General features: G+C 49.9%; 1 protein-coding gene across 1 annotated transcript; it reads right to left on the bottom strand.

The window, feature by feature from the left end:
- Positions 1-9,193: 9,193 nt before the first annotated feature.
- On the bottom strand, positions 9,194-23,000 carry OPRL1 (opioid related nociceptin receptor 1). The gene is made up of 5 exons (XM_036395764.1): positions 22,837-23,000; positions 22,343-22,620; positions 21,624-21,877; positions 12,619-12,974; positions 9,194-12,282 (listed from the first exon to the last, which is right to left on the bottom strand). The coding sequence occupies exons 3-5, from the start codon at positions 21,848-21,850 to the stop codon at positions 11,759-11,761; spliced, it is 1,107 nt and encodes a 368-aa protein (XP_036251657.1). The 5' UTR covers positions 21,851-21,877; positions 22,343-22,620; positions 22,837-23,000; the 3' UTR covers positions 9,194-11,758.
- Between the last annotated feature and the right edge of the window lie 3,197 nt (positions 23,001-26,197).

The following is a 26,197-nucleotide window of genomic DNA, read 5'->3' as shown; positions in this document are numbered from 1 at the left end:
TTAAGGTGTTTTGTAAGCCATAAGAAAAACTCTAGTGAGCACTGCAGATATAAAGTTTCTTCTTTCACAGACAAATAGTCAAAATACTTGAACAAAACCAGGACTTGCCTGGGAGAGTCTGGAGATCAGAAACTCCATGTGGAAAGCTTGGGAAACTCATTCTCACACCCTTTAGCCCTGTGAAGTTTGTATGTTACTGATTTTAGGAAGGCTGTCTTAGCTAAAGTATTTCTTTCAAGCTTTCCCCCAACCCCAGGCACCAAGCTCAGCTCTTACCTGGCCAAATTCCCCCAGGAAAGTGCAGGACAGGGAGCACAAAAGGAAAGGGGGCTGCAGTTCTCAGCTTAAATGGGCTCTCAGAGCAGTGGGTGGGTGTGGGTGGAGACCCCAGGTGAGACTGCTTGGGGCAATTCAGTGCCCTGAGCACCCCAACATCAAAACTGACAACCCTCAATTCCTCGGGATGGCAATTTCATTTATAGGAAACTAAAAACAGATGTGTGGATACAAGATCACTCTGTTGCCTTCCCCATATTAAAGGTGCTAACTGTGGTAGAACAATGAAGGAGAACACATTCTTCCAGGCAAACCTTTCTCCAGGAATTTTGCTTTAGCGTGGTTGCCACCTGCTGGCAATGGGCTTCCCAGGTGGAAAAACCTCTCTGAGTGAGAAAACTGACTTAAATTATGTCACCTCTCACACAAGCTGCCCAATCAGCTGAAAAATCGCTGTTCATTGGCACTGGGGCTCTAGGAAAGGCAATATATTTTATTAAAAGTAGAAAACTACTGTATTATTTTGCATGGAAAGGAGTTACCCACTTCAGACACAATGATATTGCTGGAGCTTTTTCTGTTAAATCACAAGACATGACAGTCACAGAATCACAGCATGGCTCAAGCAGGGTTAAATTTCCCAGCACCATGTCCACTTGGGTTTGAATGTCTCCAAGGATGGAGATGCCACAGTGGACAACCTGTTGCTGTACTTCACCTCTCTCACAGTGAATTTCCTTCGTGTGATTTAATGGAATTTTCCATGTTTCAATTCGTGTCTCCTGTCACTGGGCATCACTGAGGAGAGTCTGGCTCCCTCCTCTCTGAACCCTCCACGGGCACTTCCAGACGTTTCTGGTATCCCCTGCCCCTTCCCTTGCTGAGCGCGGGCAGCCCCATCTCAGCATCTCCCTACGGCAGCATCCTGCAGCATCCGCGATTTTCTCCACGCCAAACGCCCGACACCAGCCTTGGCCGCTCGTGCGGGTGCCAGGCTCCCAGGGGAGCAGGATTTGGGCCGGCCAGGTCCCCTCCCGTGCCCGGGGGAGGCTGCAGCTCCCGCGGAGCCCCCGGTGCGGTTCAGCCCGGCGGCGCTAAGCGGCACTCGCTGCTTTCAGCTCAGCACCGCTGCATCCCCCTCCATCGCAGCATCTTCAGCCTCGCACACAGCCTGGCACTCTGCTCCTGCGGGGAGACAGCACATGCGGGCTTCCCGTGCCTGGGCAGACCCTCGGAGCACAGCATCCCAAGCCGGGCTGCTTCGGCTCTTTCTGGGAGAGCAGAAAACACCTCCAGGGAGATGCTTGCCCACTCCCAGCACAAGATTTCCCCAGGGAAACCCCGCACGCCAGCTCGTTCCTTTGAATTTCCTCCCACTGCTGGGGCTGGCTTGTCACACCAGCCCACATCGGCTGCATCCTGAGGACTGGAAGCAGGGAAAGAAACCCCACTAACGATTCACCCTTTATTAGTATCAATCCCCTCCTAAAGCAAGCATCCCGTCTGGGGTCTGCAGGGAGGCTGAATTAGGAACCCCAGGGTTCCCTCCTCCTCCTCCTCCTAACCCCTTCCCAGCCATGCACAGAGTCAGCTCAGCCCCAAAGCCGAGGAGAATTCCTTGTGGGACAGTGTGTGCTGTGTTAATGGGTGCAAAGGCGCGGGGCAGCCACGCAGCTCCCTGGGCACGGCAGGAGCTGAAGCCTCTCTGCTGCTCCTGCCCGCTGCGGCTGCAGGTTCCTGCTGCGGGGAGGCATCGCCTTCTTTCTGTCACACCCGTGAGGACACGGCCCTGGAGGACTCTGCTCCATCCTCCCCGGGAGCCATTTCCTGCCCTGGAACGGGAATTAGGGCTCATATTCCCACTTTTAGGAATTAGGGCTCATATTCCCACCACAGGCTTTCCATGCAGGCATCTCAGCTAGGGAGGGGGATCGGAAGCAGATTTGTTGCTTTTAAAGTCTCCGTGCTGCAGCAGTGTTGGCTGCTTGGATCAATTGTCCTCATCCAAGCCGTGCTGCAGCTTGTTCTCCCGGGAAGCTCTAATCCCCTGGGTCTTACACAGTCTCACACCGCCTCCCTAAGGCTGGTCACGATTTTTGGGTGAGAAAAGAAATAATACCCCACTGAGAGTTGAAGGCCTGGCTCTCAGAAGCATCTTGATGTGAGAAAAATATGAAAATAAAAATTAAACGTGGATAAGCAAAAACTTGGACTGTAAAAGATGAGAAGCAGAAGGGTATCCAGAAGGTAGTGTTCAAATCAAGCCAAGAAAGAGAATTTGCCCCTTCCCTGTACAGCCTGACATCTGTAGCACTCACCTTGTTTCCTTGGGACTGCAGGGAGCCCCTGGGTTCTGATGAGCCATTGATGGTCCCACCATAAACCCAAGGAAATGGTGACCCACTGGCTTTACTGCCATTTCTGGGAGAAACAAGCCCAGTTTGGTGCCTTCAGAGGGTCTCAGCACATCAAGGTTTGACATTGCCACCTGCTGCTGAAGGGAAGGGACTTCCCAGGCTGGATTGCCTCTCCCAGCAGCTCACCTGAGGATCCTCTGTGGGCTGTGGGACACGGCCCTGGCAGCTCCCTGTCCATGGCCAGGGCAGAGTGTGTGGGTCTTGCCCCATCCACACCACCACTGCAGCTGAGGTTGTGCCTGGAGGCAGTTTTGGGGTGATAAATTTGTTCTATGGCAGCTCTGAGGCCTCCAGAGGAGCTCCAGGTTTGTCATCACGGAGTGACAGGATGAGAGGAAACGGCCTCAGGCTGTGCCAGGGGAGGTTTGATTAGATATTGGGAAATATTTTTTCACCAAGAGGGTGGTCAAGCCCTGGAAAAAGCTTCCAGGACAGTGGTGGAATCACCATCCCTGGAAGTGTTCAAAAAACCTCTGTGTATGACATTTCATTTAGTTTAGTGGTGCACATGGTGGTGTGGCTGAGTTGATAGTTGGACTTGTTGAGCTTCTCTAAACTTAATTATTCTATGATTCCATGATATAGGCATCCTCAAAAAAAATCTTTCCAAAGAGACACCTGTTGAAAAACCACAAGCCCCATTTCCCTCCCTCCTCCTCCTTCTGACTGGAAGCGAGGAAGAGGAGTTAATTTAAAGGCAAAGGCCAAAAATAGTGACTGTAAATATTGCCATGAGTCCTTGTTGGCATTTGTGTTTGGTAAGTGAAGATGCAGAGAGAAGGATCAAAGCTGCCTGAATGGCTTTTAATTACAAGCCTTGATTGTTCTATTTTCTCTCAGAAAAATACTGCAATTATCTAACAAAGCTCTTCAAGTGGAATTAGACACTAGCCCCAAGCTTCAAGGGCTGTTCAGTGGCTATTTTCTCTTTAAAAAAGAAAGTCAATTTGATGTGTAGATAAAAACCAGGCACTCTATTGACTGCCTACAGCCAAATCTGGTGCTTCCTGGGTAAACAGAGGATGGGAAGCTTTCCCCATGAGGAAGTGAACAGCCTGGGGTGCACCAAAGGCTGGTGTCACTCTGCTAAAGCCCCCCACAACAACATTCCCTGGCTGCCTGGGGCTGGGGCTCTGGGTGCTTCCCATGTGGGAAGGGAGAGTTCCCTTTGGGGGTAAAATAAGCTATGATTTGGCAGCAAGACCTTTGTCCTCATTTTCAGTTTTCCTGAGATGTTTGTCTTTCTGTGTCTTTTACCAGGACTTCTGCACATCTCCATCACCTCCCCTCGCTCCAATGCTTCTCCTGCACAGCCCATGCCAGAAGTGTGGGAGTTTCCTCCTTGGGAGGAAACCTTGGGAGTTTCTAAGGTCCAAACCATCCCTGTACAAGACTCAATAAACCAGCTGGATAAGGAAGTCAGAGAAATAAGGATTCTGTTTCATAAACTCAACCCCCAAATGAGATCAGAGACTGGTAATTAACAAAGTCAGATTTCAACACAATGAAAAATCTCCCCTGAGACCCAGCCTGCTGCTGCTCAGCATTGATGGAAATCCTACAGATGTAATTAAATTCCCTTTATCCATGTGATGGGTTCAGCAGGATCCTTCATGCTGTGGCCACACCCAGCTGGGCTCCTTCATCCACGCTGACCAGGAGCTGGGATGTGAGGCTGATGGACACCGTTTCATGATGGATGGGGCTGGTCAGAGCCAACAGCTCACAGAATTGCAGAATCACAGACTCACAGAATCACTGAATCACAGAATCACAGAATCACAGACACAGGGAATCAGATTCACAGACTCACAGACTCACAGAATCAGAGAATCACAGACTCACAGAATCATGGAATCGTAGACTCACAGACTCACTGAATCACTGAATCACAGAATTACAGAAGACAACTCACAGACTCACAGAATCACAGAATGGTTTGGGTTGGAAAGGACCTTAAAGATCATCCAGCTTCAGTCCCCTGCTGTGGGCAGGGACTTTCCACTAACCAGGATACTCAGAGCCCCATCCAGCCTGGTCTCCAGCTCATCCTCCGCGGTTCCTAGGGGACAGCCCCAGGCAGAAGGGCTGGGTGGCATCACTGACACTCACCAGATGATGATGCAGTTTTCCAGCCAAGCACATGCAAATAAAACCCCGGTGCAGATGCCAAAGCAAAGCACAGGGAGAGCCCTGGTTGGCTTTCCATTGCCACCTCCCAGTCACCTCTGGAATGCAGGGACAAGGATAAACACCAGCACCAGGGGCTGGGCTCATTTTCTGCCCCTTTGTGCTGGGTCCCTGGAGGCAGGTGATTATCTCCAGAAATTTTAATGTCATGAAGGTTGGATGGATGACATTTAAGGTTCCTTCCAGCACAATCCATCCTGTGATTCTATTATTTCCTCTGGGGTTAAACAAAGCAAGAGCGGTGCAAGGCTGAGATCGGGGAAACTCCAAATATGTGAGCAAATGACCTGTGCATGTGGAGAAGTTGCTATTAATGGCTAACACTGAGCAAACATTAAATAGCCAAATCGCAATATGGGGTTGGTTTCACACAGAGGAAATCAACCTGAAAAGCCATTAATCTTAATTTCATGTTGACTACAGAGTTTCTGTTTTTATTCCTCGTCACTGAATGAAATCAGCATGACATGAGCTGTTCTTGGAGCATTCACTGCACATGCCAGGCTGGAAACACACAGAGAAACTGATGTTTATTGAATGGACAGAGCCAGCTCAGGCTCTGCCTGGGCTCCTCTCTGTGGCCAGGAAAATGGTGATCTAATGCAGCCAAAAGCAGCCTACGGGAAGATGCTGATTCTTTCAATGGTTTCCTTGGAAAAATCAAGTTTCCTGCTTGGTTTCTTGAAGGTTCATTCTTCATTTCACTACACTGAAAATGTGCTGTTTGGCAGTGCTGGTGCTGCTCCAGACTCCAGCCCTTCCTGCCTGGCTTCAGGCCCAGAGGGGAGGGAAGCAGCCATGCTCTCCCTGACCACTGCTGGCAGCAGGAGCCTCCATCAGCACTGGAGATACATCCTCCCTCAGAAATAACACAGACTGGAGGAAAAAACCCTTTTGCTGCAAGAGTGGGCTGGTTGAACAGGATATGATTTCCTCTCAGAGGCCCTTCCAGCAGTTCAGCCACAGGAAAAACAAATTTCCAAGAATCCTGCTTAAGCCAAGGGGTTGGAACTGGATGATCTTTGGGGTCCCTTCTAACCCAAACCATTCTAGGACTGTGAGATTCTGTGGATCTGAACATGGGAGGTGTTGTACTGTGGGGTGAAGTGGATCCCAGCTGGGAAAGGATATTATTGTGCACTTTCTAACCCAAGCACAGTTCAGGGGTTGCTGAAGCACAAACCTTGAGATGGGAGAAGGAGCTGTCTGTGTCCCCCAGCACTGTGGAGAACCAGCATCACTCCTTTCCTGAATCCAGACAGGATCTCTGCACTGAGGGAGGGAGAGCAAAGTCAGTTTACATGGTTCAGCAGCATCATCGTTGCCAAGATACAAAACCATGTTGCTCTATTTATTGATTATTTCATTCTGTCATGCAGTCAATCCAGGTTTCAGAGTGCTGAAAGCAGGAACAAAGGGAGTTTGTGAGCCATGGGCCTCTTTGATTTAACAGCAACAATCTAATAGCAATCCCTTTGCTTGGAAAAATCCTAAAACTCCCCCTTTCAAAAGGAGCTGTGACCTTGGTGCTTCTGCTGCCACATTTTGAGCAAGGGGGTCATGAACCCCCAGTCTAAACAGGCAATAGGGCAAGTGCATGCAGCCACTGTGGGCCACTCAAAATAGGCAGGCAGCAGCTCAGACGTGACGAGAAGGGGTCCAAAAAAACCCTGTGCCAAACATCCATCAGCATCACACAGCACATGCTCTACTTTCTCACAGTCCATCTCTGTTCCTCATGCAGCGCCAGGACTTTGGCTTATGGGCTGCTCTTCCTACCTTCCATTTCCTAGAACCACAGAATCATAGAATAGGTTTGGCTGGGACAGAATCTTAAAGGATGTGTCATTCCAACCCCTGCCATGGGCAGGGATGCCTTCCATTAGACCAGGTTTTTCAACCTGGCCTTGAACATTTCCAGGGATGGGGCAGCCACAGCTTCTCTGAGCAACCTGTGCCAGGGCCTCACCATCCTCACAGGGAAGAATTTCTTCCCATTATCCAATCTAACCTGACTTCTGGCAGGTTGAAGCTGTTTCCCCTTGTCCAAAGCCCCTCTCCAGCACTCTGGAGCCCCTTTAGGCACTGGGAGACCTCAGAGCCTTCTCCAGGCTGAACACCCCCTGCTCTGTCAGCCTGTCTCTGTAGCTGAGATGCTCTTTTTGTGATTTTTTAGCCCTTTTTTGATTTTTTTGGCCTCTTCTGGACTTGCTCCAACAGGTTCCCTTTGTCCCCTTCCCTCCCTCCTTCAGCCTACCCACCTCACAAACAGCCCTCACCACAGAGATGGGACAACTTTCCCTCCTGCATCTGTTACTGCTGGATTCTACATCCCTCCCATCTCAGCTCCGTGGTTCTCCTCAGCAGAGGAGAAGGCTGGTGGGCAAGGTCTGGCCCTTCAGACTGTCCTGGGCAGGGGCTGTGGGCTGAAGATCAGGGGTGGGAATAACCAACAGATTCTGCAAAGTCACAGCAGTGAGCTCTGCTGCCCCAGAGATGCACAGGCCAGGAATGCACAATCAGGGCTGCAGCCTGGGATGTGTCCGAAGGAGATTCTCCTGTTGAAGGAAGGAGAAATTTGCTTTTGCATAAATATCCACAAAAATAGCTGAGGGGAAGCACAGCAAAATGAGTGGGAAAGCAAGCTGGAGTTTTTTCTGGCAGAGCCTGCTTTGCTGCCAGTCTGAGTCTCTCTTTTGGGCAGATATCAAAGGCTGCACCCATACCAGCTGCTGCTGGAGATCCTTCTCATTTAAAAAAAGGAGCTCTAACTATGGAGAGTAGCCACCTTCCCTATAAAGCATTGCAGGGTGAGAGACATCCTTCTCTGGACATACATTGTTGTACCCCACAATGATATTCCAGGGTATCTAGAGAGAGATTGGAGCCCAGTGACAGCTCTTTAAATAGTTAACAAACCTCCCTGGAAAGGGAAAAAAAAAAAAGGAAAATATAATTTTAAAAAAGAAAGACATATTTACAGACTAACTTCTCAAGAAAAACTTGTGAAAACAGATGTAGCCTGAAAACAGACTGCTCAGCCTCAGGCAGAGTCTTCATCAGGGCAAGTCTCGAGCTTTGGAGCAGGGCCACCACAAGGGCCCCACACAGCTTTGTTCTCTCTGCACTTGGGGTTTCTCCCACCTGCTGAATTGTCCCCAGCCCTGGTGACAATTTGGAGCAGGGAAAAGGCTTTGTGGCTGCTGTGGCTGTGGGCTTGGGGAGAGGGATTTCAGCTGGATACTCACCCAAAACAAATGACCCCCCCAACCCGCAGCTCAGTAAAGGGTAACCCAGTGTGTCCCCAGCTCAGCCCTTCCCACGGCATAAAACCATAAACCACAGAACATCCAGGGCTGGAAGGGACCCCCAAGCATCAGAGATGAGCTCCTGGCCTTGCAGAGAACAACACCAAGAACCCCACCACGTGCCTGAGGGTGCTGTCCATCCAAACCTCAGTGAAAGTGTAAATGCTGCTCCTTATTTTTTATGTTAGAAGTTGTAATTGATGGAGGGGTGACTGTTGTTGGCTGAGGGAGAGAAAGGGAGATCTGGTTCTTGCAAAGCCAGATCTCTGCCCAGATTGACCAAGAGCCAAGGAGCTGCTTGGGGCAGAGCTCAGTCACCAGCTCATCCATTCCTCAGCCTTTTCCAGCACTTGATTTCAGCCAGCAGCAGCAGAGAGAATACTTGGTACATTAATAAATCCTATAATACTGAATAAAGCACTTTGGTTTATGGTCTTGCTGTAAGAACTCACCCCTGGATACTTATAATTAACTGAACTAGAAAAAAATAAGGATTTCCATTTTTTTTTCTCACCAATTTACTTTTTCTTTTTTAAGAAGAAAACCACCACTGCTAATAAAAAACCATCTCCTGATATTTACCTGCTTGGGTAGGAATATTGATCTCTGCAGAGAGAAAGCACTTTCCTTATTGCACATCTCACTCTCTGATCCATCTTTCCTACAGAATATGGCCTTGGCTTTATTTTCAGAACAGCTCTGCAATTTATTGTTCTCCAGGTCACACCTAACCCCATAACTCCTGGGAATTGTGGGGAGAGGATGTGGGAAGAGCTTTTTTCATCCTTCAGCAGACTTCACCTCTAACAGCAGGCAGCTGCCTGCACCGCTGCCCTGCTACACATCACAGCTGCCCTTTGAAAGAGCCAGGGACCCAATTTTCACATCTTCTGTGCCTGTGTTAACTACAGACCAAGTTGTCTGTAGTAACAAAAGATCCCACAGGGCTGAGACATTCCAAATCCACCCAGTAAACTCTTCCAGATTATCATCCAAACCACATGGGTTTTAATTTTCCTTTATTAAAGCACACAAGTAGCCACCTAAATGTCATTTACACTGCGGCAGTTGTAAAAATCACACCAACACAACCATTTCCAGAGGGAATTACAGAGCCAGCACTAAAGCCATCCAGCTGACCATGAGCCTGTAACTCCAGAGGCACAGTACAAGAAAGTTTTGCTTTCAGGTGTTTGCTGCTCTTCTTATAACAAACTGCACTGAGCATTGAACAGAAAGCCAAAACACATCCACTGCAAGGGCTGTGGAAATACCCAAAAGCTTGGTAAACACACATTTATTGAGTACTTGATTATGTAAGATTGTTGCAGCATAGTCATTATAACAAAATCCATATTTAAAAAATGCCAAACACTGGTATATTTTCTTTCAGAGGACATAAATCTATTAAAAAAACCAGCCAAGAATGACAAAGGGAGTGTGGCTGTTCCTTGGCCAGCCACTAATGAATGTTCTCCTGCTCCCTAAAGGTAAGAACAGCCTGGCAGTCAGTTCCAGCTTCAGCCCCAACCATTCCCAGACCCCATCCCACAGCTGGGGGCTGAGCAGACCCAAGGTCTCTCACTGCCCAGTGCTGTTACCACCCACAAACATCCCACCCAACCCAGTTTTCCAAAGGCATGGATGCAGCTTGCCAGCAGCACAGTTCTCAAGGAGCTGTTCTTCACATGCCTGGGGTTTATATGGGATTTCCTGGTGAGGGCTCTGGGATTAACATCCCCTACAAAGTGCTTAAAGTGCCCAGATTCCCTCCTCCCTCCAGATTGGTATGGGGAAGTGCCAATTGCAAAGTTTGCTCTGGTACACATCCAGATTCCCAATCAAATGTTAATCAGCATCAAAATCCTCCCAGCTTGAGCAGTTTACAAGGGATCTGGGTCCTACACATGGAACACTGGAATTGCATCTATATTTTAAGCCCACCCATGAGAGAAACACTCTACATAGAAATATAACATCCAATTCTTTTGTACAGCATATAGAAAGAACATGACAGCATTAAAATATTGGCAAATCAATACATTAAAAATACAGAATCTCATAGATCAGAGCACAAGAAATATATCCACATTGGAATCTGTACAGTCCAGGTGACACTGCTGGTTCTCATGTTGGAATTGACCTCCCATCTCCAAGGTGGAGGTTGGTGCTTTGCTCCCCCATCAGCACCACTGCCCAGATTTCCTGGGGCTGTTGTGCTACAGGGACAACCCCAGCCTGCTGCTCTCCCCAGCACAGAGGGCACTCAAGTGGTGAAACTCTTTGGGGAAGCTTTTGTTATCAAGTGAAATGACAGGGCATTTCATTTTCCACAAAGCTCTGGCCTACTTTGGGAGAGGAAAATCAATCCATGGTTGGCAGGAGGGGTGGTACCCGGGCAGCATTTCCCACATGCTTTCGGCATTGTGGGTCTCATTTCAGTTAAAAACATAAAACAAACCACAGAACCCCAGGTTTTGTATGGTTTGTACCCCCCTTATCCCATGTGGAGCAGGTGGGACTCTTTTAGGCTGCCTCCTCCCACCAGGAATGTCCATGTCTTCTGGAAGAGCTGCCATTCTGACTTCTCCAAAATGGCTTTTCCTATACATAAATACATGTGTCTATAGGCCACTTCATTCCTTCCTCCTCTCACTGAGGAAGATGCCCAAGGCATGCTTGGTAAGGTGAAATCCTACCATGTATCTGCACCTATTCCACTACAGACATGTATATACAGACACATTCTGTCCATTATTACACTGGAAATACAGAGTTAAAAAAAAAAAAAGTAGTAGCAGCATGTAAATGAGAAATTGTGTTCATTTCTTCAGTCTTTTTTCTTCCTCCTCTTCAGAGCTACACCATCAGCTCTGACAGTCCCTTCTCCCCACACTTTTCCCCTCTGAGAGGGGGGGGTTCACTGCAGATCCCATCTGCAGGAGCTGGCGCTGTCCTTCCAAGGCAGTTTGAATTTCTCTTCCCGTCAGCTCCCTCCTCTCTCTCCCTGCATCCTTCCCTGCACTATGACTCATCCTGGAGATGATCTTGGGTTTTGTCTGATGGCTCCTGCCCACTTTGGCTGCAGCAAAGTCTGATTTCAGAGCGATGGCACAGGAGGAAAACCCGCACACGAGCGCCTGGTGAGCCAGGCGAGCTGTTAACATCTCCACCCAGGGAGGAAAAAAGCAATGCAAGAGTTCACATTCTGTCTGTCTCCCAGCAGCAGCAGAAGTGTAAGCCCCAGGAGCAATGCCTATTTTAAACCCTTAATTCCCAAACTCTCAATAATGTTGCAAACCCCCAGGGTTTTGCAGGAATCAGCGGGCTGATTTCAAACACGTTCCTTAGTGCAGGATGCACTGGAAATTAAAAATGCATCAAGTGGGCTCACTTTCTCTGCATGCTCTCGCAGTATCCGGTGTTCCCAACCCCCACAATTGTTTCCTTGGTTTCTCACCTCTCAGTTTTGGGGTCCTGCTAAAGGGCCGTTATCTGAGTCAGTTCTGACGTGGGGGTGGTCGGACTCTGCTGGGCGACAGCCACCATGGGGATTTCCATGCCTAGTCAGGCCGGATTGTTAGTCCCCTCCGAGTTCTTGCAGGCGTAGGCCACATCCTTGGCAATGCTGCACATCCTGTTGGACATCTGGAGCTCGGTCCTGAAGGCGGTGGGGAAGCAGAACTTCTTGAAGCACGCCTTGAAGTTCTCATCCAGGAAGGCGTAGAGCACGGGGTTCAGGCTGCTGTTGGCGTAGCCCAGCGCGGTGCAGAAGCAGGAGATGGCCAGCTCCAGCTCGCTCTCTGCCTTGGCTCCCAAGCACTGCACCAGCACGAAAATCTGGATGGGAGTCCAGCAAACGATGAAGACGGCCACCACCACCAGCACCATGCGGGTGATGCGCCGCAGGTTGCGGTCCTTCTCCTTGGAGCCCGAGAGGACGCGGACGTTCTTGAGCCGCCTGATCATGAGGCTGTAGCAAATGGTGATGATCAACACAGGGATCATAAAGGAGAAGAGAAAGACGCAGATGCCAAACACTGGATCCCAGTAGTCCACGGGAGAAGGGAGCTTAATTAGACAATCAATCTCTGCAAGAGTGAAAAAATAAAATGGGAAGGAAGGTCAGCAAGCACAGATCAAGCAGAAGAGCAACTGCACATTCGGATTAGTTTGGTTAGTTAGGTTAATGGTTGGACTTGATGATCTTAGAGGGTTTTCCCAACCTAACATAACAATTCTATGTTTAATGTTCAATTCCTCACATAACAATTCCATGTCTGACACTAGAAAAGCAACAGCAGTGATACAGAGAGGCAGGGGCAGAGTTAAGGTGATTTTACAGCAGAAGATTCACCCCACAGATGAAACTGGCCCCCCTCTCCCTGGGCTCTCGTGTCCCTCCAGCTGGGTGCAGTTTTACTGACCGTTGTTCTCGTTCTCTGCAGATCCCATCACCATGGCTGGGATGCCAAAGACAGAAGCCAGTGCCCAGATGCAAACATTGACCACCTTGGCCTTGTGGGGCGTGCGGATGTCCAGGGCTTTGATGGGGTGGCAGATGGCGATGTAGCGGTCCACGCTCATCATGGTCAGCGTGAAGGTGCTGGTGAACATGTTGTAGTAGTCAATGGAGATGGCAATCTTGCACAGGACGTTGCCAAAGGGCCAGAAGCCCAGGAATGTGTCTGTTCCCTGGAAGGGCAAGGTCATCAGGCACAGGGTGTCAGCCAGGGCGAGGTTAAAGATGTAAATGTTGGTGGCTGTCTTCATCTTGGTGAATCTGAAAGGCAGGAAGGAGCAATGGTTAGAGTTCCCACTGACCATGGTGGGTCAGACACTGAACTTTACCAAAGCAGATTCTGCTGATTTTGAAAGGAGATGCTGTATTTCCTTATGTAATGAGATTGGCCATCCTCACCTTTCAACCTTCCACAGGTTTACCAACACACAGTTCAGCCCATCTCCTACAACACCACAAATGGTCCCTCCACAGTCAGTTCCATGGGCAGGAGAATCATTCCCTCAGACTGCCAGCGAGCACCATGAAAGCCTGAGGCTATGAAATGGTGTTTCTTGAAAATTACTTCAATAAGGCCAACTTAGGGTTTCACTACCTATGGCTTCATTGTTAGAAGTATTGGTGAGAGTCTTTAGCCAGTAAATGAAAGGTGCAGGGGCAAGTTGATCAGCCATTTGATATGGGCTCCTAGCCAGAGAGCATGGTTAATGTGAGGTGCCAAATCAGAGCAGGCAAAATGGCCAGCCAAAAAATGGTGAGGAACTAGGTTTGAATCAGAAATCAGAATATCACAATGGATCTTTCTAGATAAAGGAGTAAAGTCACAAGTCAAACCCTAAAGACTCTTTTGTCATTTCAGTATTACTTTTACCACACAAACTGCCTGCCCTGAAGGAAGAGTCACCTTGCTCTAATGGCAATCATCTCCTTTTCACACTTGGGAAATGATGCAGAGCCAGCTGTGATCACCTATCCAGGGGGACCTGCAGTGTCTGCAGAAATGGAAGCTCAGCAGTGACTCTGTGACTGAATCTCACATTTCAGCTCCAGGATATTCCTCTTATGGGCAGGATAAGAGCTCAAATAGGTATAATTTTAAAACTACAGCTCATCTATCATTTACTCTACTAATGGCCTTAGCAGAAACACGGCCAAAAATGGCAGACAATGATGTTATTAACAGAGTGCAAGTTCATTTGAGGGTAACACTTCCACCCATAAACAGCTGCACTATTTTCAGCCTGATACGTGTTAAAATATTACAGGGCTGATTTGACTTAAAAAGCTCTTTTTGCAATTTGGTACAGAACAGCAGACCCCTGGACTTCCCTTCTCTGTTTTGTGCCCTCCCCTGAGCTTCTTCAGCTCTTGATAAACGATTTGAATGCTTGGCAGAACATTACCACTGGTGCTCTGAACTCTGCTGGGACACATGGTGACCTGGCCAGGTTTGCAAGAGAAGCAGACAGGGGCACCACGATCCAGACTGTAAAGTCTATGTTTTACCTGCCTTGGAGCTCTAAGCTGGGCTTGTATCAGAAGTCTGAAAACAGCTTCAGAAAGCAAAACCAAATTGTCCTCTTTCTGACCCTGAAAGCCAAGGGAAGCTTTTGGAGGTGAGCACTGATGGAAACATTGTTGGAAGTACCTTGAGGTCCCCACACAAGCCTGAGTGAGGCCTTTCCTGGCCCAGAAATCAATCTCAAGTTCTTAGAAAGCCAACCCAGACAAACTTACATAACCAAAAGCAGTAGAAGGAAAATACTGGTGCCTTTCCTTTCATGATGGGATGAATGAGCAAAAGCACTTTGCTTTTGCATAATAAATCCAACATAACCAGGCAGCTGCTGGTTTAAGCTCTGGGATTTCCTAAGGAGAATTACAGCAGCCTCCAGTGCCCTGAACTCCAGAGGAGCATCCCAGGGTGGCCAAGTTTTCCTTTCCTGAATTCTTGCACTTGGCCTAAACATGGCAAAGCACAGGGGGATGAGCTGGTCTGTGAGTGGGTTCACTGTCCCCTCCAGGTCAGCAGAGGGGGATTAAAATGAAGAAGTGAAATCACTGTTTTATCAGCTCTCCCAAAAATAAGCATTGTCAGCTCAGGCTTTAGGAAAATACTCAGTCCCCCAAGACTGTGGTGGCAAAGGTCTCCTGGGAGCTGCAGCTTCCCCTGAGCACCACAGACCTGGCTCAGGCTTCCCAAAGGCAGTCCAGCCTTCCAGGAGGGCTGGAGCCAGAGGCAATTCATCATCGTGCCTCTAACCCTTCTTACTGGCATTGTAACTCAAGGGAATATCAATTTTGAGCAATGGTGAGCAACTTTACTGCAAGACAGTAAAAATTAAAGGATGCTCCTGTTTTATTTTTGTCATTGACCAGTGGGAGAAACAAACAACAAGTCACCCACCTCCAAGCCCCATCCAGCATCCATGGGGGACAAGGCTGCCTCCCTGCACACTCCTGTGTCCCCAGCACTGAACTCAGGGTGTGCAGAGCAAATCTTCAGCTCCTTCCCACACCTCTCCAGCCCCACTGGCCCCACTCCTCCCAGACACTTCTCTGAAGCATGAATTCAGAGTCCAGGTGCAATTGCTCTGCCTGGCCCTGCAAATCCCTCAGAGCACAGATCCCTGTCCTCTGCCTCCTTCCTCATCTCCTCTGGAGCTGATGGCAGAGCCACCTTCCCCTGCTCCAACACAGGACACACTGAGGTGGCTGCCCCAGCACCTCCTGCAACCCAACTTCCAATAGAATTTAAAGCTGATTTTGCTTTCTTGAAAGGGGGTGAAATTAATTTGCACCCAATTAATTACTTCTACACCACTTTCTCCACATGCTGAGAGCCAACAGCCATTGTCCCAACCAAGCAATGTTCCCAAACATTTCCAGAATGTTCAGTACACACAAAAATCAATCAATCATTTCTCTGTGGATTAACCTCTCTTTCTTTTCCTCCAGAGCTGAGAATGTTCTTTCTCTTAATCTGCACAAAAAAAAAAAAAAAAAAAAAAAGGAAAAATTAAACTCTCAGGCTTCAGGAGGCACCTCAGTCTCCTCCCCCACAGCACAAATCTGCTGCAGATAAACCTGTGGATTCCATGGAGGACATTAGCTCCCTGCTGGGCCACTTTCTTGCACTCTGCCACAGAGGTAATTTCCTAATGGAGCATCTCCCACAGGGTGGAGCTCAGCTCTGCATCCAGCTCCCCCTTTGTCACAGCAGTAATTGCTCTGCTCTGCTCTCCTGCTCCCTGGCATCAGGAAGAACACCTGGATATCAGCTCAGCACTTCTCTTCCCTCTCCTTTGTGCTACCTGGGCCCTCTGGCAAGGGGAATACACGGGCAGGGAGAAGAGACAAGGGTGGGTCATTAAGGGCAGCCAGACACACCCTCGGGGCCTTAAGGACCTGCTCCTCACAAGAACAGATTCTGCTCCTGGCTGAGCCTCGGGGCGAGCTGCAGACCTGTTGGTTTTGCATCTTTCCCACCCAGCCTCAGCAAGGCTGCAGGGCAAGGGCTGGGGCTAAGGACCAGCTGGCTGCAGCAAACCCACAACGCAAAAGGGAGCAGCAGACACCAGGGGCAGAGGGACCAGAGCAAAGCCTGCAGCCCTGAGAAAGCCTGAGCGTTGTTTCCAGGAGCTCTCTGCCTCTTGGAGCCTCCTGATTTTGATATGTGTAGCTCCAGCTGATTAGGATGCAGACAGTGCTGTTCACCTTGAGCAGCTCCCTCCATCCCCACTCACACCCTGGCAGCAGTGCCACCCTTTGCCCCCGTGCCTGGGCATGCTCCAGAAGCAAAACAGAGCAGAAAAAGCTCAAAGAGGATTTTTACCGAGCTGCTCCCACCCTGTGATGGTGGAAATCAGCCCCAGGTCTCTCCCATCTCTGCTCCCAGCCCTCAGGTTGTGTGGAGCTGATATTTGATCTGGCACGTTCTGCCATGATTTGTGTCCCCTCAGTGTCCGCCCACGCCGTGCTCTCTGCATCCCTGCTGCTCTGCTCACCCTCCCAGAGCCCCCTCAGCCTGCAACTTCTGACCAGTGCAAGATGATTTATTCTTAATGCTTCAACAGGCCCTGAAAAAACCGCACAGAGTTGGAGAAGGACAAATTTAAATTAGTCTGGACTCTGGGGCCAGACACTACAGCAAAGGCAGCCACCTAAAAGCTCATAAATTAGCCAGCAAGACAGGGACTGACCAGCAGGGGCTAGTAAGGGAATCTGCAGCCAGCCAGGACTAGCACACAACCTGGGACAGATGATCTCCCTGTCCTTGAGTGTCACCTCTGTGTCTGGGGGACAGCTCTGAAAAACCAGCCCTGCCCTGCCCTGCCCTGCCCTGCAGGTGCTCTCTGGGGACCACTGTGGATGTGCTGCCATGCCAGGGGAGGAGCCTCTGTGGCTGCTGCTGCTGCAAAGGCTTCAGCAGCTCAGCCAGGGGCTCTCAGGGATGATCCCACATCCCTGAGCAGGTGCTTGGCCACCAGGAGTGGTGCTCTGGTCTAAGGAGGGCATTCACCAGCATCCACCCTGCAGCAGGATGCTCTTATCCCTGCTCATGGGCCTGATCTGCCTCTCCTGACACCCAGAATGCTTCTGGGAATTGCCCAGTCTCTGAAAAACACTGGGAACCAAGTCCCATGCTAAACATCACAGACTTACTGCTGCACATGGGCAACTCCCTTTCACCCACCCCACCCCAGCCTGGAGAAACCAAGAGCCCTTCAACACACACTGGAGCCACAGGACCTGTGTTAGCAGGGGCCAGGTGTGGCTACTATGGGTCATGGAGCTGAGCCCAGCTCACCTGGGCTCATGGGGACCCAGAAATCAGGGAGCTGCAGACGTGTCCTTTGCAGCCATGATGCCAGCAGGATCCCCTGCTGCTCACCACACCCTCCTCACCCAGCTCCATTCGCTCTCCAGGGCAAAGAGCCCTTGGTTTGGGTTCCATTTCTCCACAAATTGCAATAATTGATGTCTATTTATTTTGTTTTTCAAGGAAAAACTAAGAGGCAGATCTGGAGACAGCAAAGGCCTCAGATGGCCCCACTCGTGTCTGCTGGGTCCCCCCTGCATCAAGCACTCACTTCATTTCAGCTCTGAGACACACAGCCCGTCCAGGCTTTTCCCTGAGAAAGCTTTCTATTAAGAAATCAGCATCTCTGAAATGTCATAATTAAGTTAATTTCCCCTGTTTCATCACAGCCAGCTGCCCTCACCCCTGTTCTCAGGGACTGAGGCAGTTTTCAAGCAGAACAACAGCTGGCACAGCATCCCCAGGCAGGCTCATGGTTCAGGCACCTCCCTATCACATTTTTCCTCCTAAAGCTTCACCTGGAGGCAGCAGATGAAAAAGTAGGAGCCTGACAGCCCTAAACTACCCAAAACATTGCTTAAAATGCTCTGAAAGGTGTTCTGCCATAGAGAGAGCTGAGCACCCCCAGCATTTTGCCAGGCTCCCAGCAGAGAGCTGCCATAGCAATGAGGAGTGCCCCAGAAATGAGGCAGCATTCCCAGGGAGGGTTGAACTGGAGGAATGGAGCCCTCCAGGTCCCCACTGCTGAGCATCACAGCAGCATGGTGGAGCAGGGACAAGGAGCTGCACCTTGTCCCTTCCCTGGCTCACCAATGGCTGGCAGAGATTTGGGGCCTCTGTCACACCTGGCTCAGCCCCACCCCCAGGGCCAAAAATACAAAAATACACCCTCCTTCCCCTTTGCTTTCCTTCCTAAATACAAAGATCTTTGGCAAGCAGCCTTGCAGACTTCAGTTAATAGCTAGGAGGGATCTCAGCAGGCTGGCTTTCCCCAAACCCTCTGTTCAGCTCCTTGTTTCACGTTCATTAAGAAGCAGAACAGGAAATATATGCAGAAGAGAGCAAACAGCAGAAGGAGGAGGGAGGGGAGGCCTCGTCTCTGCTGGCAAGGAGCTCCAGGATGAGCCAGCAGAACAAAGGCACAGACAAGGCAGGTTCCCACAACAGGCCCTTCAGTGCCCAGGAAATCCTGCCCCTGACAAGAGCCCTTCTCCATCCTCCCCAGTGAGTGCTGCTCAGCACTGGAAGGGACTGACAGTCACATGATGACTGCCTCTATAAATTAATAGTTCCAAATGTTAAATCATTCCAAATACAATAGAGATGTAGGCTGGCTTCTACGTCAGAGGGGGGAAACCTTGAATTTGTGCTTCTATGTGAAATACCGTGAGATTTAAAACTTTTCCCTTGGTGCTGCAGAAAACTCATTCAGGAGGAACAAAAAATTGAGTTTTCCTGATGCCTTCAATTTCCTTGAGTGCTGGTATTAGAGTCTTTTTATTTCCCAGCTCCCTCAAAAAATGAGAAACAATTACTGTCTATAACACTACCAGTCTTTTTCTGGAAGCTAGCACAACATTTTCCTATGGGCTGTGTAATATGTTGAAGCCTGGTTATCACTGCCAAAGCACAGAAAGAAAAAAAGCTTATTGGGGTATACATTACCTACAGTGATAAGGGGGCAGCACAAAGGGTTTTTTCCATTAATTTATCATTATGATAAAATGTTCCATTAATTTATCATTAAGAGCCCCTAAAACCTGTGTTGACTTATCAGCAACCAACTTCCAACCTACTGGAAACCAGGTGCTACTCAAGGCATGAAGCATCAAAGCTCTAATCTGAGGAGAAAAGCATGTGTTTGTGTTTGAGAAGCTCATCAGCATCCTCCTTGTACAGCCACAATTTGGCAGCTCTTCACCAATCTGTGCACATGGCCAGGGTCAAGAGTTTGATATTGAGTCCAATTCATCCTCACACCTGCTCCTGACCTGAACAGGCAGGGCAAGGAGAGAGGAATCCTGGGCAGAGATCACCAGAAGTTGTTACTCATCAACTCAAGGGTCACTGCCTTGGCTCTAACTCTGTGTTGGTCTCATATTCCCAACTCTGTGTTGGGAATATGGGTGGGGAACAGCAGCTCCTACCCGTGCTCTAGCTCAGTTATAACCTCCCCAGCACACTCTTTCCATTTCTGAGTAAAGGGAAATAGAGAAATTGAAAAACCTGGGGTAGGTTGGGTTGGCACCTGTCTTCAGTTTTCAGTTGCAGCTTAAAAACTGTAAAATGAGAGGACACACACAAAAAGAGTTACATTTCCATAGGAAATTCAAGTGCTAAATCCCTGAGTGCCATTTATCCAGCTGGAAGGTAACAAAGTCAAACAGGAGTGGAGCAGAAGCCAGTATTTTCATGTTAGCATGGCACAGGTCCACCCTGCTCAGGACCCCAGTTTGGGACATTCATATTACTGGTGATGCTCCAGTCCCAGCCCTGGGCAGGGCCAGCAGGATCCTGCTGTGCACATCCCACCAGAGCTTTGCGGACAGGGAGCAGATTTCTGCCAAGGCTTCTCCTTACACACACCAAGGCTCATGCCTGGGGTAAGAGCTCCCTTCCTCCACTGCACAGGGGCTGCCATTCCCATGCAGCCACATCACCATCATCAGACAAGGGCTTCCAGCTCCTGAGCCTCACTACTCACACACTTACACACACCCACAAACTACTCCAACAATTGCTACTACACTGAGCAGGAACATGAGCTGTCCAGACATGGCACCAGTGTGCTGCAAACCTCCTCTGTGCATCTGCAGACTCCCCAGGGCTAATGGGATCCCCTCTCTGTGCCATAAACTCCTCAGCTGAAAGAGCACAGACAGGCAGCCTGATGAACAGTCACATCACTCTGCCCTTGGAGCAGAGATCCAACCACTCTTCAGCAACCTCTGGTACCAAAGACCTGATTTTACAGCATCAACCCCTGCCAAGTTGGAGTTATTCAGGGGAAAGATGTTCTGGAAGCAGTTGGGCTCCTGGCAGGAACAAGACAATCCCATCAGTGTCTGAATACCTGCTAAATGCTTTCCTCTTCTGTTGGAGGATTCAGCCTGTCTTTTCTGTGCTGGCAGCATCCACCTGCACAAGGAATCTGCTCCAAGATATGGCTAAAATGGAAGCTCCCTCCCTACCATGCAGGGTGCAGAGATGAGAGGGGGGATGCTGGGTTTAACATAATCACAGCCCTAAGAGCTGCACAAACTCATCCTGCACTTACAGGGTGAACAAGGTTCCTGATTCCCAGAACCAGAAGGGTTTGAACCATGGCAGAAGCAGACAGGGACACTCAAAATGCCAACAATGGGCAGGGAGGATGGAGCGGTGCATGCTCTGTGCTGTCCCTCTGCAAAGGCCCCCCCCACCCTCCTGACTTCAGCACAAGGAGCCAGACAAGTTGCCCTCAACTCTGCAGCATTCTCTCACATCTTATTCAAGTCTGCAGGCTCCAAAGGGTTGGAAGACTTACATTTGTGATTTTTTTTTTCTCCTGTAAAAGTAAAAGGAAGCTTCCCAGCAGGCTCTTTCCTTTGCAACAAGGTTCAGCTTTGGAAAGAGCCAGCTCCCAGATGGAGCAGCACCTGCAAACACAGCTGGGGTGCCGGACACTGCACAGGAAGGAGAGGTCCCATTAAGGAGCCAGCACACCCTGGCAGTGGAATGCTCCCAGCACATTGCCCTCCCCAGGGACATATAGATCCCTAAAAAGAAAAAAAAAATAAAAGAAAAGACAAAAAAGACCCATTTTTTGAGCAGATCTGCTCACTCCGTTCCATTCTCTGGGTTAAACTTTAGGAGGCACCAGAGGGCAGCTGAAAACTGGCAGAAACCTTCATCACAGCCTAGGAAGGGGGAAAAAAAAAACCAAACCAACAAATAAAACCAAAACAATAAAACAAATGCCACATCATTACCTCCAAAGCACGTCTCTAACCCCAGGGAAGCGCCTGGCTGCTTCACCCGCAGCAGGGATGGAGGGAGGGAAGGTCTGCCCCGCTCCCAGTTTCCCGGGAGCCTCCCCGGTGTCCTACCTGACGATCACATACATGACGGAGCAGTTGCCCACCAGCCCCACGATGCACACGATGGAGTAGACGACCACGATGGTGATCTTGATGCTGAGCGGCAGGAAACCGTCCCCGGTGCTGTTGTTGAACCAGTTGCTGGGCAGAAAGCTCAGGTTGAGCATGGAGGAGTCGTTCAGCAGCTTCCTCAGGTCGGGGTCTTCAAAAATACGGGCAGGGAAGAGCGGGTCCATCCTGGAGCAGCAGCCTGCGCCAAGGACCTGGGGCAGCGAGAGGCGGCTCTAAAATCTGCTGATCAAACGGGGGGCAGGGGATTGCAGCGAGGCAAGTGCACGGGAAAGGCCGGGGCAGGGTGATTTATTACCGGGGAGAAGGATGATTTACTGCCGCGGAGCGCAGCCCCCCTCCCCGGGAGCGTTTTAATGGGATGCAACCCCGCGAGCCTGGCGCATCCCGAGCTCGCAGGGATCACGGATATCTGCACACCGCAGGGCAGTGCGGGCTGCACACAGCATCCATCCCTCCTTCCCCCAGGGCTGCGTGTCCCCACCTGCCTCTGCCATCCCTGCGGCTCGCTGAGTCCCCCACTCTCGGCTTTGTGACCCCAGACCTTCCACTGCCGCCCGAGAGGCACCGGGGCTCCGGCACGACCCCAGCGGTTCGTACCACCCAAAAACAGCGAGGAAAAGCCCCAAGTTGGCAATAGAGCCCAGCTGGCTGCTCACCTGCGGCAGGTCCCCTCTAGCGCAGCTCCCGAGCCGACTCCGCTGCCCGCGGCCGCATCCAGCGCCCCGGGCCGGGGGATGGGGGACGGACAGACGGACAGAGCCGGCGGTTCCGCAGGTGGAGGAGGGGACAGGGCTGCTCTCCAGGCAGGGCTGCTGCCAGCGCAGGGGGCTGCACCCCGGAGCCCACGTTTTTAAGGAAAAGGGAGGGATGAGGGAGAGGGAGGGAGGGAGGACGGAGGGCGGCTGGGCAGAGCCAGGCTGCCGGGCTGCTCCCACTGCGTAAGAGAAAAGCGGGAGGGGGAAGGAAGAAAAGAGGGGGGGGGGGAATGATAAATAACCAAACGCGGCAAAGGGAAGGAGAGCCCACACCTGAGAGACACGGGCAGCGCCCTCCCCCCGCCCCGGGGAGATGCGGTGGCCTCCCCATCCCACCCCCAGCACCCCAAAGCCCCCCAGAGCCCCCCTGGCACAGCCCCCCATCTCCAGCCTACCTGGGGCGGGCTCCCAGCAGGAGATGCTGGGGAGAAGGGAAGGATCGGGCAAGGCGGCTGGGGAGCTCGGGATTCGGGAAGCAGATTCCTCCCTCCTCTGCAATTGTGCAACCTGAGCGCTGTTCTAGCGCAGGAGCAGCGGAATGGGGAATCTGACCTAGAAACTGGCAAAAAAAAATACAAGGAGGAATGAGAACTACGAGGAGAAAATTGTTATTATTGGGTATTCTTCTAGCAGCATTAACTAAAGGTGATTTTGGTAAGCCAAGCCATCCTGCACTTCTCATCTGAGTTAGGTGTTTCAGAAGCTGCAGTGGTAAATTCCTTGCCTGCAGGTGGGGTGATCCACACAGAGCCCACAGGTACCTGCAGTTCCCAGCCTGGCTGTGGGACACTGACCCTGATAAACTCATTTCCCAGGGGCTGCAGAGCCCCCCAGGTGGGCCAGGGTGCACAGAGGACTCGGGGACCCACTCCCAAAGTGATTTGACTGCTGAGTACCTGAGCCCCCTGCTCCGGTGCCTCTGGCCATCTGCAGCATTTCCCCAAAGGAGCCATTTCCTGGTATTTTGGGGAAATTTCTCAGTGTTGGGGACACAAGCAGAGACACACACAGATCAGAGCAAATTCAGGGCACTCTTGCCCAAGAGGTGGAGAAAAAGAACATGAGCCCTTGGGCACCAAATGTTTTTTCTCTTCCCAACCCACAGCCAAACACAGAGCTCCTGGGCCCCAGCAGGCAGCCAGGGCTACCCCTTTGTGCTCCAGTTCTCCTTTAATGGATATTTGGGGATATTTAGCACAAAAGCTGCACCTTCTTCACCAGGAACACGGTGCTAAGGTGTGGTGCTGCATGGCAATTTTATTGAAAGCTTCAACAAGAGATCTCAGCTTTAACAGGGACAAGGGAAAAAAGCATGACCCAGAGTTCCAGCCCTCCTGCAGAACAGAACAGTCTCACTGCTTCAAAAAGTGGGGTTTTGTCAGCCCATTAATGAGAGTGTGAAATAAATATTAGACCAGACATTACCTTAATTGTCAGTGGATTGATTTCCAAAGGCTGAAGCAAGGACAGCAGTAAATCAGTGCAAGAGCTCCCAGCTGGACAGCCCAGGAGCTGACGGGAAGAGTGTTTGCAAATTCAGAATTCAGCTCTGCTCCTCTCTGCTGGCTCTCACCCCAACAAGTGCTCTCAGCCCTTCCCACTCTCCTTTATGTTCATGCAGAGCAGCAAATAGAGCAGGTTCACCTATTTTTCTTGTGGTTTTCTTTCTGGCCTGAGAGATGTGTTTCAAAAAGGCTGCTGGAAAAGGGATCAAGAATGCACTTTGAGCTACTGACAGCCAAGATATGTGTCTGGGACAAATATCCTTCCAAAAATTCCCCTCATCCAGCCCTCTTCTTGTTCCTCAGTGTTCATCCCTGCCTTCTTTGCATGGGGAAAAAAGCCCAGGATGGTCATGCTGCACCTCCAGTCCCAATCCTGCTGCTTCACATGATTTCACTCCAACTATAATTCAATAATGGTGAGATCTGTCCTTCCAGAATATCTCACGGGATCCTAACACATGCTCTGGTCAGGGTCCCTGGGGTGAGAGGAGGACAATCATCTCGAGAGCATGATTGACAGATTTCTTCTTCATCAGAAACCTCCTCTCCATTGGGGTCTATGCACCAAGCCTGGGAAGAAAGGCAACCTAAATTTTGCCAACATTACCCAAAAAGGATTTATCCCAGCCTATTTCTTTGAAGAACAGATCAGCTCTTCAGCTTGAAGGTTTCTCAGCAGACAGCAAGGTAACAAAAGCCAAGAAAAGAACAAGACAAAAAGCCCCCCTTCTTCCAGGGGATGCCCAGAGAGCTTTTGGGGAGGCAGCAGCTCTCACACACCATTAGGAGATGCTCAATCTACAACAGAGGGTCCAGGGCATCAACATGCAAGTGAAAACACCTTCCAGCAGAGCAGATTGCTCCAAGCCCCATCCAGCCTGGCACTGAACACTTCCAGGGATGGGGCAGCCACACACACCTTTACCATTTCTACCTCCAAACTCCTGGAGCATCAGCACAGTCTGCATCAGTTGTGGATGAAAAATCCTTAATTATTTCAAGAGAATCCAGTTCAAGTGTCAGTAATTGCATCTTCTGCCATTTCAACCAGTTTAACTTTACAGACATTGTTCCCAAATGTGGAGAACCTTTGCTGATTCTGCAGAAAACACCTCTCAGCCACCTGCATCTCATAATAGCAACAGCCCACAGGGATTCTTTTTTCTTTGCCTTTCCTTTCAGGGGGTGAAGATGTCTGCATGTCAGAGCTGTTTTGTCACCTTTAGCACGGTTTGTCAAACTGTTTAATCAAGGCCATCATGAGCAGAGAATTAACTTTTCAAGATGTAAAATCAATTTTTCATGCAGGGAACGAGCACCTGGGCTGGAGAGGAGCAGGAGAAAGGCTGGGGGGATGTGGAGTGAGCTGGAAAGCAAAGGTTCAAAAATGCAACTGTCACTCCTGGGATGATGGGCACCTGATTAATGGCTTGCCAAAGGCTAATTAGCTAAATTTGGACCACAGCCACTGGTAATGGGTGATATTAGAACATTAATGATGACAAAAATTTAGCAATGATGTATCCCTTCCTAAGGCAGGGGAGTTAGAACGGGATGATCTTTATGGATTTATGGTCAATAGAGCAGCAAGGAAACAAGAAAAAAAAATAAATCAAAAGAGATAAAAATATGAAAACATCTTTTCTTGAATCCTAAACCCCACATTTCCAGAGCAGCCTCTACAAGGGGATTCAGTGGTACTTCACTGAGAAAGTGGTGATAAATTCTCTTCTTTGCATGGTGCTATAAATCATGAAACAACACAAGACAAGAAAGATTCCACAACTGGATTATCTGCCCTCCATGGCCAGCAGACTCATTCAAAGAATGAGAAATAACATCTATTAAAAAGAAGAGGACATTGGCTTCTTCAATATTTCCAGTAATACATATTCATTGTAGCTTTTGTACTTCCTCAAGTCAGACTCATTTCAGAGATGACAGAAACCTCTGCAGACTCTTCTCTGCATTGCTGAGCATCAGAATGAAAAGAAAACCAGAAAAACTGTTCCCAAGGAGCAGTGATGGGCCTGGGGACAAACACACTGTGGGAAAGGAATCCCACTGACTGCAGCATGTGTTGGGGTGTAGCCTAAATCCCAGTCCCAGCAAGGGGAATGGGTCAGTGGGATGTCACAGGCCATGTCCTGCCTTGTTCACAGTCCCCACCTCCCTTCCATGATCATTGAGCTTCTCAGGAGGAGCAGATCTGGGAGAAGATCTCAGGATGCAAATGGCAGGGTGATGGTCC

This window comes from Molothrus ater, chromosome 17 (genome assembly GCF_012460135.2).
Source record: "Molothrus ater isolate BHLD 08-10-18 breed brown headed cowbird chromosome 17, BPBGC_Mater_1.1, whole genome shotgun sequence".
In the NCBI taxonomy this organism is placed as follows: domain Eukaryota; kingdom Metazoa; phylum Chordata; class Aves; order Passeriformes; family Icteridae; genus Molothrus; species Molothrus ater.
The sequence above is the reverse complement of the archived record's forward strand: the minus strand, read 5'-3'. Positions and strand labels throughout refer to the sequence as shown.

Excerpts from the sequence above, each read along its gene's own strand:
- OPRL1 (XM_036395764.1), bottom strand. The coding sequence starts at position 21,850 with ATGGACCCGCTCTTCCCTGCCCGTATTTTTGAAGACCCCGACCTGAGG. Across the intron at positions 12,975-21,623 it reads GTCATGTATGTGATCGTCAG|ATTCACCAAGATGAAGACAG; the intron begins GTAGGACACCGG and ends CCTGCCTTTCAG. Across the intron at positions 12,283-12,618 it reads TGCAGAGAACGAGAACAACG|AGATTGATTGTCTAATTAAG; the intron begins GTCAGTAAAACT and ends TCACTCTTGCAG.